Source organism: Phyllostomus discolor, chromosome 4 (assembly GCF_004126475.2).
Source record: "Phyllostomus discolor isolate MPI-MPIP mPhyDis1 chromosome 4, mPhyDis1.pri.v3, whole genome shotgun sequence".
In the NCBI taxonomy this organism is placed as follows: Eukaryota; Metazoa; Chordata; class Mammalia; order Chiroptera; family Phyllostomidae; genus Phyllostomus; species Phyllostomus discolor.
This window is the reverse complement of record NC_040906.2, coordinates 101,651,103-101,663,479: the sequence shown is the minus strand read 5'-3', so window position 1 is coordinate 101,663,479 and position 12,377 is coordinate 101,651,103. Positions and strand designations below refer to the sequence as shown.

The 12,377-nt window shown below is 34.6% G+C and overlaps 1 protein-coding gene and 1 non-coding gene across 6 annotated transcripts in view; both read left to right on the top strand.

Annotated features, from left to right (window-relative positions):
* MAP3K2 (mitogen-activated protein kinase kinase kinase 2) overlaps positions 1–12,377 on the top strand; it is a 79,299-nt gene that overhangs the window by 42,229 nt on the left and 24,693 nt on the right. For all 5 annotated transcript variants that reach the window (XM_036023699.1, XM_028509970.2, XM_036023697.1 and 2 more), the window contains 4 exons: positions 4,520–4,633; positions 5,005–5,092; positions 9,821–9,951; positions 11,030–11,109. In XM_036023699.1, the coding sequence (XP_035879592.1) occupies positions 4,520–4,633; positions 5,005–5,092; positions 9,821–9,951; positions 11,030–11,109 (413 nt within the window). The remainder of the gene's footprint in view (positions 1–4,519; positions 4,634–5,004; positions 5,093–9,820; positions 9,952–11,029; positions 11,110–12,377) is intronic.
* On the top strand, positions 10,347–10,453 carry LOC114495763. Its single transcript, XR_003684440.1, has one exon. It is a non-coding gene; the product is annotated as a U6 spliceosomal RNA (small nuclear RNA).

Sequence of the window (12,377 nt, the reverse complement as noted above, 5' to 3'; positions counted from 1 at the left end):
CCTCATAATTCTTGGTATAAAAACCAGTGGGAGTTTGAGCAGCGGAAGAAACTGCCTGCTTCTCAGGAGAGTCCATTTAAAGGGGCTGCAGGGTTCTAGAATGTATGTAACTCTGGGAATCACCAACAGAGCAACAGCTAGAGAGGTGCCGGATGCATAAATGACTGGAAGTGGGGCGAGTGCCAGTCAAGCCTCCAGCAGTCAGGCAGTTGCATTGTTCCCTCTCTGACCCCTCCCCCACATACAAAGCCACAAAGCCCTGAGGTGGGCTGCCCCTGCCCTGGCGATTACTTAAGGCTTCACCTTATAATGGATACGTCAAGACAGGGAGTCAAAGCAGCTCTACCTAATACACAGAAATAAACATAGGGAAGCTGCCAAATTGAGGAGACAAAGAAATATGGCTCAAATGAAAGAACAGAACAAAACCCCAGTAAAAGAATTAAGTGAAATGGAGACAGCCGACCTGTGAGATGCAGAGTTTAAAACATTGGTGATAAGGATGCTTAAAGATCTCATTGAGAATGGCAAAAGTATAAGTGAAGAAATGAAGGCTACACTAAATGAAATAAAAATTCACAGGGTACCAACAGTGAAGAGAAGGAAGCCAGGGTTCAAATCAACAAATTGGAACATAAGGAAGAAATAAACATTCAGCTAGAACAAAATGAAGAAACGAGAATTAAAAAAAAAACAAGGAGAGAATAGGAAGACTGTTGGACATTTCCTAATGTGCCAACATCTGAATCATAGGGATGCCAGAAGGAAAAGAGGAAGAGCAAGAAATTGAAAATTTATTTGAAAAAGTAATGAAAGAAGACTTCCCTAATTTGGCAAAGGAAATAGACATGTAAGTCCAGGAAGTACAGAGAGTCCCAAACAAGTTGGACTCAAAGAGGACCACACCAAGACACATCATAATCAAAAGGCTAAAGGTTAAAGACAGAGAATCTTAAAAGCAGCAAGAGAAAAGCAGAGAGTTATCTACAAAGGAGTTCTCATCAGACTATTAGCTGATTTCTCAAAAGAAACTTTGCAGACAAGAAGGTACTGGCAAGAAGTATTTAAAGTGATGAAAAGCAAGGACCTACAACTAAGATTGCTCTATTCAGCAGAGCTATCATTTAGAATTGAAGGGCAGATAACATGTTTCCCAGCCAAGGTAAAGCTAAAGGAATTCATTGTCACCAAGCCATTATTATATGAAATGTTAAAGGGACTCATTTAAGAAAAAGAAGATGAGAACTATGAACATTAGAATGACAACAGACTCACAAGTAGCAACAACTGAATCTAAAAAAACAAAAACAAACTAACCAAACAACCAGAACAGGAACAGAATCATAGATATGGAGATCACCTGGAGAATTATTAGGGGGGAGGGGGAAGGAGAAGAATTGGGGTAAAGGTACAGGGAATAAGAAGCATAATTAGTAGGTACATAACAGGGGGATGTTAAGAACAGTATAGGAAATGGAGAAGCCAAAGAACTTATATGCATGACACATGGACATACACTATAGGAAGGGATTGCTGGAGAGGGGGCCAAAGTGGGAAAAATTGGGACAAGTGTAATAGCTAATCAATAAAACATACCTAAAAAATTGTATTATAGAAAACTTTCAAATACCAAGATACATTAAGACTACAATATTGTCTTAATTTACCAGCCAAGTGTGTCAAGAAAAATGATGTTAGTTTGACATTATTTGTTCTTACTGTGTCTGTTCTTATTCTTAGAATTACTGTTGCATTTTGGAGTCCTTAGTTCATATAATTTTTGTAGGGTGTTCTTGAGGATTGATGACATCAAGCTAATTGACCTGTTGTTTTAGGAACTCTTCTGTTTTCTGAAAATAGGAAATTTTTTTTCATTTTTTTCCCCCCTCAAACTTTCTGAAGAATTTCTGGGAATGGTTCAGCCATTATATCTGGGTAGCTTTTGGGCAGGAATATGGTAGAGGAGGCATTAGGGTGAGATTACATTCTTTAAAATTTCTTTCAGCATAGAGATTCTGTGAGAATTTGTGAATCTGTGAATTAATCGTGCTGTAATTCACATCACGACTAACTTAATGCATGCCTTTTGTCATTGGAGATACTAGTAACAAACTTATTAGAGGTGTTAGTTTTATGGGCCCATTGACAAGCAAAAAAAATCATATTTATTGCTTGTTATTCCAGTTCTATAATAATGTTTTCTAATATAATATACATTTTCTTCCAAAAGAACCATTCTATAAACTTCTAACTTTCCAGAATGGAACCAATCAGGAAATTTAAGCCAGAATTGATTGGATTTGTTCATTAATGTTCCTGTTTATATAATAAAGTGTGAGGTGTATGTGTCTGTGTGTGCCTTGTCATGGGGGGTAGATGTGGTGGTGCATGGAGAGTACGTGGATTTTTAAGCTCGTTTCCATTTTAGATGGGTAGAGGAGGAAAACCTTTTTATGGGCTATTTTTGTGTTTATGTAAAGTCAGGAAGATAAATCACTTCTTTCAAATTTAGGTTTTATTTGGTGGGTTTTTGGACTCAGTTTTAGTTTCCTTTCCAGAAGGCATTTATATTAAGACACAACTGATTTATCAATAATAAGCCAGAGAGAAATCAGTTTCATGAATGAGGCTAAAATGAATTCATGAAGCAGGAAAACACTGTGTGATTTATTTAGTATAATTTAGACAAGCAGGGATTTGTTTTAAAATTTGTAATAGGTGACCTTAAAACATACGAGGGATCACATGAAAACCATAGGCAGTAGTAGTCCAAGCTACTGCTCCATGCACTGCTCTAGAATGTCAAGATTTCATGTTTGCAAGCTGAAGAGCAAAATCACTTTCCTTCATAATTTGTTACTGTGATTTAAGCTAGTATCTTTCCCCTAGAGCAACCTATCTTGGAAGTAACATTCCAATGATAAATAAACGTGTAGTAAAAGTAAATATTCAGGTTTTTCCATCAAATGAAAAACTGGCAAAAACAGTCTTCAATATTTCTTTATAAAAATCTTTTCTAGTGCTTAAATATAATAAAAAATAATATTAAACATAGGAATACAATGTAACAATAGGGTTCTTAATTGATAGAATAATGAAAATAAGTGGATCAGGCTTATTCTATATCAAACAGTTAATTTTTTCATTATTAGAAAAAAGGGTCTGGTTAGTTGATAAGTTGTAATATATAAAATTAGCTACACACAGAAATTGGGAATATAATTTCAAGCACAAATGAAGTAAACATAAGCAGATTGTATGATGGAATTCTTATTAGTCCTGCTTGATATAGTGAGTTCTCAACAGCGTTGACAGGTTCTGCAACTTCAAACGAAACAATTTGTAATGCAACCAGTTTTATGGTAGGCTAATTGATATAAACAAGAATTAGGTTCCTGTGCATCAGGATCTGCTGTATTTGTGTCTAGCAGACTTTCTTAAAACAAGGAGTTTTCTTCTAAAGAAATCTGTCATGTCAGCTAGTGGGCTTGGGTGCAGATGAAGCTTTCACCCTATCATACTTATTAAACAGCATTTAGCAAGTGTTTGCTTTTCAGTGTTCCCTATGTCAGTTGCTGGTATGTGCAGTATGTGGGTGGGGTGTTCGTCTTCAAGATATTTATACTGTAGAGGACACAGAACTAAGTAGACCTTTACATTTGAATGGCTTATATACTGTGCAGGCTAAGTTGGGATAAGTTCACTTGTTTTTATAGTGTTCTTCTTTTAATGAAATGGAATATGTACTTTGAAGGTTATTGAAAACATCATCTTATGCTACTGTTTACATTTTTTAAAAAAATAAAAAGATACTTTGATTTTGTTAAATTGGGTGAATCATGTTAGTCCTCATATACATCCCAGGTGGTTTTGTTTTATATAATACAGAAGACTAATGAAAGCAGATTTCCACATTGAGGATTCACTGTGGGATGGCTGACTGACTTAGCTTGTGTTTGTTTAGAGTGTAGTGGTCAAGTCACCAGGGTTAGGGATATGAGCCCCTCCATTGCAGCTATCACAGATGCTCATTGTATTTGGTATGTTGGTAAGCATACCCAGTGAGAATGTAAATCCATGGTTACAATTGAAAAAAAAAAAACAATTAGAAGTTCCATCGGTGCAGATGAAAGGTACCACCTTTTATTTTATATAACTTGTGTGTATTCCTTAATGCTGTTTTGGAGTGACGATACTTTAACTTAAGTTTAGCAATATTATAGAAATACCCTAGAAAATTAATTTTTAAATGAGTTTTCTAGAAGAATTTAATGATTAATAAAACAAAAAAGTGTTCATATTTATTCTATGATTTTTGTGGGGTAGGATAAAAAGAGCAAGACAATCTATCTATATGTATTTATTTCTTCAGAATTTTATTATACTCACAAATAAAAGAGAAAGGTATTTTGAGAGTTGTGTTATAACTCCATAGTAATGGAGATACTCCTGGAAGGACTTGACCTGGTGAGATGGCTGTATGATTCCTAAATGATTCCTAATATTCCTTTCTATTTAGTTGGTAATTCCATTAACTACTCAAGATGATTTGGACAAAGCTGTGGAACTACTGGATCGTAGTGTTCATATGAAGAGCCTCAAGATATTACTTGTAATAAATGGAAGTACACAGGTATGAATTGGAATTTTTTCCAGTAAGGATTTAGGATTTATGCCTCTAAAAGTCAATATATAAAATATGGCTACATTCTTTAATCATTGATATATTTCAGTATGATTAAATGAAAATTTACTCATTGTAATTATAGTTTAATATCCTTGCTCCTCAAAACTATATAGCTAAAATTACAAGTATAATGTAGTGAACATATGAAACTAGGAGAAACTGAGAAGTTGGGAAAAATTATGTTAAAATTTCAAAGAGTAGGTTTGGTAAGACTCACAAACAACATAGAATATCTAGGTAGTTTTTAATAGGGGAGAGGATTCTATTTAAAGCCTTAAAGGGGAAGATTAGCATTAATTATCCTTTTTCCTCTGTAGGCTACTAATTTAGAACCATTGTCATCACTAGATGATTTGGATAACACAGTATTTGGAGCAGAGAAGAAAAAACGGCATCCTATAATAGGTAAGGAAGCTAGTGTCTGAACCATGAAATAGGTGATTTCTCAGTGTCTTCTCTATCCCTTTATGTAATCTAAACATACCCCTGAAAAATAGCAGCCTATCTCCATACTCTCTGTAATTGATCTCAGTTAACTATGTTCTAGTATCTGATATTCCTTGAAAAATTATGTCAAGTATTACAGGATTAGCATTCTCTAATTTAAATTTTTTTTTCTTTATGTACCTTGAGGGTAATTTCATGTTGAACAAATTCAAATTATTCAAAGGAATTTTAACTATATGAATAAACTGAAGAGAAGAAATTTAAAAAAGTATTTTAATACATTAAAATTGATGGATTATGTTCATAAGCCTTTCTCTAAGTTTTTAGTTAATATCAGGAATGTTATTAAGGGATTCCAGCCAAGGTGGAGGCATAGGTAGAAACATTTGCTTCCTCCCATAACCAAAAGAAGGATAACAACCAGTGTAAAAACAATAAACAACCAGGACTGCCAGAATAGCAACCTGCATGGAACTCCGACAACCAAGGAGTTAAAGAAACATTCATCCAGAATGGTGGGAGGGGCAGAGATGGTCAGACCAGCAGCAGGGTGGTTGGAGAGGACCTGTGGTAAGGTGGTGTATCCCCCGGGTGAGGAGGGCCTGGCTCACCAGGAAGCTAAAGACTCAAAACCTCTAGATTCAAAAACTGGGGGTTGTAAAGGTGGAAGAAACTCTTAGTCTCACAGGAGAGTTCTTTGGAAAGTGGGGCTAGAGCTGAGCAAGTGAGAAGCATTGTTCCGTCTCTGACCCCTCCCCCACAGATAGCACCACAACACAGCAAAAAGGGTTGCCCTTTTGAATACCTGCCCTGGTGAATACCTAAGGCCCCACCCCATAACAACTTAACAGGTGCACTGAGACAAAAAAAATATAGTCCAAATGAAAGAACAGATCAAAATTCCAGAAAAAGAGCTAAGCAGTGAGGAGATAGATAACCTAAGCAAAGTTCAAAATATTGGTAATCAGGATGCCCACAGAACTGATTGAGCTTGGTCGCAACATGAGGGAAGAAATGGAGGCTACCCAAAGTGAAATAAAGCAAAATATACAGGGAACCAACAGTGAAGGGTAGGAAACCAGGGCTCAGATCAATGATTTGGAAGACAAGGAAGAAATAAACATCTAAATGGAACAGAATGAAGATACAAGAATTCAAAAAAAGGAGGAGAGGCTGAGGAACCTCTAGGATAACCTCAAGCACTTCAACATCTGAATCAGAGGGGTGCCAGAAGGAGAAGAGGAAGAGCAAGAAACTGAAAACTGATTTGAACAAGCAGAGGAGAACTTCCTCAATCTGGTGAAGGAAATAGACTTCCAGGAAGTACAGGAAACCCAGAGAGTCCCAAGGAAATTGGACCCAAGGAGGAAAACACCAAGGCAATCATCATTAACTTACCCAAGATTAAAGATAAGGAGAGAATCTTAAATAGCAAGAGGAAACGAGACAGTTACCTACAAAGAGTTCCCATAAGACTGTCAGCTGATTTCTCAAAAGAAACCTTGTAGGCAAGAAGGGGCTGGAAAGAAGTATTCAAAGTCATGAACAGTAGGGACCTACAGCCAAGGTTACTTTATCTAGCAAAACTATCATTTAGAAGGGGAGGACCAGATAAGGTCAAGTTAAAGGAGTTCATCATCACTAAGCCCTTATTTTATGAAATGTTAAAGGGACTTCTCTAAGAAAAAGATCAAAACTATGACCAGTTAGATGACAAAAAATGCACAGCTATCAACAACTGAACCTAAAAAACAAAAACAAAAACTAAGCAACCAACTGGAACAGGAACAGAATCACAGAAATGGAGATCACATGGAAGATTATCAGTGGGGATGGGGAGAATGAGGGTGAAAGGTACAGGGAATAAGAGGCATAATTTGTAGACATAAAATAGACAGGGGGAAGTTAAGAATAGTATAGGAAATGAAGCAGCCAAAGAACTTATATGTACAACCCATGACCATGAACTAAGGGTGGGGATGCTGGAGGATGGGGGTGTATGGAGCAGAGGGGGGGTAAAGGGGAGAAAAAAATTTGGGCAGCTGCAATAGCAAAAGCAATAAAATATACTTAGAAAAAGAATGTTATTAAAGTGAAGAGTGATAAGAATGTCCAGATTATGCTTTACTTATTAGTATGTAGTTTTTATTTCTTATTAATAATATACTGTTATAATTAAGCTTGTGGTATAAAGAGAAGTGGATACTGTGTGCCATTGTGTTTTAAAGGAGGCCTATTAAAAGGGCATGGGCTGGGCAGAGGTGCTCTGAACTCCCCAGTGTTCAATTTTTATCAAACATTGATAATGTATTTTTATATTATAAGGGCATCACATTGCTTAAAAGCCACTGGTCTAAATGTTTTTAACAGATTGGGCAGTGAATATGTTCATTAAAAATAGCATGTAAACATATGAGAAGTGGAAGAGGAGGAGAGACAGATGAATAGGGAGGAAATCAGGAGAATATGACAAAGTAAGAGATATGATTGACAATAGAAGAGATTGTTAATAATGAAAGAAAAGGTTAAATTAACACATGAGCCACCAAGAAAAATTGGTTTTTATCTTCTGTTTTGGTCCCCAGAAAAAGCTATTTCATGACTATTTCCTTCTAAGCATTAGTCTTTAATGAGTCCTGGTTTTGTTTTCAGAAATGCTGAAATTGTGAGCAGTGGAGATAATATACAAGTAAAATAAAAATAGCTTGCCTTCATTTGGATATATTTTTATATAAAGTTTTGGTGAAAGAACAGTAGGAATACCTGAATTCTAATTCCAGCTCTCCAATTAACCTAAGATCAGTAACTTTGCCTACATCTTTAAATCATGGGATAGTTGTAGCAATAAATTGAGAGAGTATTTTTAAAGTACATTTCACTTTTCAAACCAGAAAGCATGACTATTTTTGGCTATTATTAATTAACATTTCCTTTTTTCTTCCCTTTTCTTACAATAATTATCATTTTAAAGTAAGAAATTTCCAGTTTGTTTTAGTTACATTAGGCAGAAAAGCTAAATACACTAGTTAAATTGACATTTTAAATTAATTTTGAGTTAAAATTGTATTGAATATCTCTTGTTTGACTTCACTGCTAGCATAAGAAGAAACTAGAAATTGTAAAGTATACAATTACTGTTTTTTTTTTTTTTTAAAATATTTGATTGTTATTCAAGTACAGTTGTCTGCATTTACCCCCTATATCTCCCCAACCAATTACTGTTTTTTTATTGGCACATCTTTAAACTTGGAATGGCTTTGATCGATATGACCATTATCTTTTTTTTTTTACTTACAAACAATTAGTTCCTTTAATTATTATCATAAAAGATAGCTAGAGGAAAAATTTACTTTGGGATGGGAACCTATGCTGTTATGGAGGTCTTGACCAACAGTATATTGGTATACTCATTACTAACAAAAGTTAAGAAGAATGAATTATTAAGTAAGGAGATGAAGAAAGTTTCATAGTCCTTTTTCTTTCCTATCTCCTTAAGTAATGAATATATTGGTCTTCTTTTATAATCAAGGGTATATGAAAGGAATAACAATATTAGGGACAATGCGATCATAGTTGTTAAAAAGCCCAAATCAACCCCTAGCTTACAGTAGAATTCCTAATCATTTTACAGTCAAGTATAGAAAATTATCTCATTTGTGCACATCTCTTGGTAACTTTTATTTTTTTCTCCCTATTTCATCACTAAGAAATACTGGCATGTACTTAAAATGACCCCTTTATGTAAGGCTAAACCTTTTTTTATAAAATAAATCTTTTAATGCTGATATATCTTCCCCATATGTTTTTTATAGTTTAATCTAAAAAAGTTAGGAGCAAAGGAGAGAAACTTTATTTCTGTACAAGGTAAAAATAAAGTGGATTGTTGTCTAATAAGAAATTAAGTGATTAATTAGATGAACTATATTAGTTTGATTTTCTGAACTGTGAAGAAGTATACATTCAGGCACATGGCTTGCCTCAAAAAATAGTACCTAATTTTAAGTACCCAAGAATTTAATCTAGGATTCCAAATTGAAAACACTAATCTGGGCTAACTGGTTAAGAAGTCATCTCATATATTTCTAAAGGTTAAAGAGAGGGGACAGAAAGAAAATCTTAGAGCCAAATGTGCATTAGCACATGTTCATTATGAATAATAATTTTATAATCACAATAGTCCCATGTTTACAGGTTTCTGAAGATTGGATAACTTTTGCAAAAACATATAGTTGATAAATAACTAGAATTGACACTTAAACATAGGCTGACTCTAAATCCCATATTCTTTCTACTACATCATGATGCCTTCCATAAATTACATTGAGGGGTAATATACCTGGGTACAAGTGACCTGGAAATTTAGAAGCAGTGGCATTTACCTAAAAATCCTTATTTTATTATCAACTCCACAATACAGTTGTCAGCAGTCAAAAGAGCATACCACCCAATAAGTCTAAATTAATATTACAGTGAGATTAATAGTTATAGTAGGGTGGGAGTTTAGAACAGTATAAACATATTTGAAGTTTTACAGACCTGAATGTTTTGATAAGTTTTAATGAAAACTGGGTTTCAGTTGCTAAAATTGTTGGTAGTATAGCCTAGAAATTCTGTGTGTATATTTAATTAAAACAAAAATTGATTCCATGCTTATATTTATAAAATCATACAATTTTCTTCTTTGAGGTCCCACTAGTAGAGAGCAAAGCTCCCCTCCCCCAGGATACATTCCAGATGAATTACATCAAGTTGCCCGCAATGGGTCATTCACCAGTATCAACAGTGAAGGAGAGTTTATTCCAGAGAGCATGGACCAAGTAAGCAAAAGTTGGATATGCTTTTTCATTTTATTTAAAGGGATATTATCAAGGTTGTTGTGGTTTGGCAGGTATATGTGTGTGTATGTATGTGTATGCACCTTTTCTCAGTGTGTACATATCTTCCTTAAGTGAACAAAATAGTAAAAAAAAAAAGGTAGGAAAATGCCCACTAATTTACATGTGCCTGTGTGCATTTATGCATAAAGAAAGCTGGAATAAGACAAATTATCTTATATTACCCATCCATAAATGTATGAATGCATGTATTTGTAATCCAGGGGTTAATATTTAGATTTTTAAGTTAATGTTTGAAAGATACAGTAAAACTATAAATATTTAACTTTGTGAAGGTGAGGTTTGTCAGCTCTCCAAACATTTAAAAATGTTATTAAGTTCTCACTTCAGCAATACATACACTAAAATTGGAACCATAGAGAGAAAATTAGCATGGCCCCTGCGTAAGGATGATATGCAAATTTGTGATGCATTTTATATTTTTGTGTAATCTAATGAACAAAATGAACAGAGGAAATAGAAAATATGTTATCAAAAGCTTAGTAGTATTGAAGTATTTCCATGGAGTTCCTGTTGTTTCATTAACATTACATTGGCTGCTTATTATTGCAATTTTCATTTTCTAATAATGTAGCAGTCATGATGTCATTAGTCTCATTTGGGTGGGGACTTTGTTCAATTTACAGTAAGCAAAATTTTTTGAAATTTTTTAGCTTTTAATGGTTTAGCTAATAGTCCATAGAGAAGCAATATTTTCCTCTTAGGAAATTTTTAAGTTGTAACCTACCTAAAAGGGACAACTACATTTTAAACATTTAAAAATCAGAAACTCTGCGGGGGTGACTGCTGTTGGGTATGGGGTTTCTTTTGGGGTACTGAAAGTGTTTGAGATTGTTGTGAAAGTTGCACAATCCTCAGGATACTAAGAACCATTAATTAAATAGTACACTTTAAATGGGTGAATTTTATGTTACATAATTTGTATCTCAATAAAGCTATTTCATAAAAAGCAATAACTTTTGGTTATATAACATCAAATGGTGAAACTCTGTTTTTCTAGATGCTGGACCCATTATTTTTAAGCAGTCCTGAAAATTCTGGCTCAGGAAGTTGTCCATCCCTTGATAGCCCATTGGAGGGGTAATGTTGGTTGTAGTTTTTGTTTCTTACCATATGTGGGTAAATATGCATATATACACAGTGAGTTGAATTATCAACACTTTTGTGCTACAGTTAGAGGAATGTAATTGATATTTATCTATAGTTATGGTACTCAGTATTATTATTAGTTAAAATAATACTTGATTATAATATTTTGAGCATTCCTGCTTGCCAAAATTGTGTTTTGGAGCTACATGCAAACTTAGAATTTATGCAGATTTACTTTTAAAACTGTGTTGGCAAAACTACTATCAAATTTTTTATTTATATGTTTTGGAGATTTCCTGATTTGTTTCAAATTATATATAAAATTCTTGGTAGTTGTAGCCCAGTATGTTCGTTGTGATTTAAAGTACTCTTGTTTTGTGAACTATAAGGCAGATCAGGTTGCAACTGAATTTTTTACTATAAATGCACCCTCCCTCTTGATCTCAGTTAGGACAGTGTTTACCTGTGGTGTACAGAGTTATCCTGTACCACACAGAGTCAGTATCTTTATTAGAATCTTATCCTGGCTGGTGTGGCTCAGTTGGTGGGTGTTGTCCTGCAAAGTGAAAGGTTGCTGGTTCTATTCCTGGTCAGGGCACATGCCTAAGTTGTGGGTTCGATCCCCAGTTGGGGTGCATATGAAAGACAACTGATTAATGTTTCTCTCCTCTTTCTTCCCTCCCTTATCCTCTCTCTTTAAAAAAAAAAATCTACCTATTTCTCTGGCTGGGTGGCTCAGTTGGTTGGAATGTCATCCCTTACACCAAAAGGTTGAGGTACAGGTTCGATTCCCAGTCAGGGCACATAGCTAGGATGCAGGTTCAATCTCTGGTTGGGCCACATATGGAAGGCAACTGATTGATGTTTCTCTCTCTCTCTCTGTCAAATCAATAAGCATATCCTCAGGTGAGGATTAAAAAATATCTTTACCTTTTTAATCTCCTGTGGTATTAATTTGTGAAAGCAAATTGTAAAAATATGACTAATATTTTATGGCGATATATACATTGAATTTTTTGTTACCTGTGTATGTGAAGCCTTTGTCTTTGCCTGCACCTACTTCAAGATAGCCATTTAAAATGCTATAAAATTCAGGGAAATAGTAATGTAAAATATATATACTTTATGAGTTAGAAATGATCTCCTTTTTATAGTTGTGGAAGCAGTCTGGAAAGGTGATTTGCCAAGTTGTAAAAGTTAGTTAAGTGGCAGAGCTAGGATTAAAACATAGGAATTTCCAAACACTTATAATGCTGAAG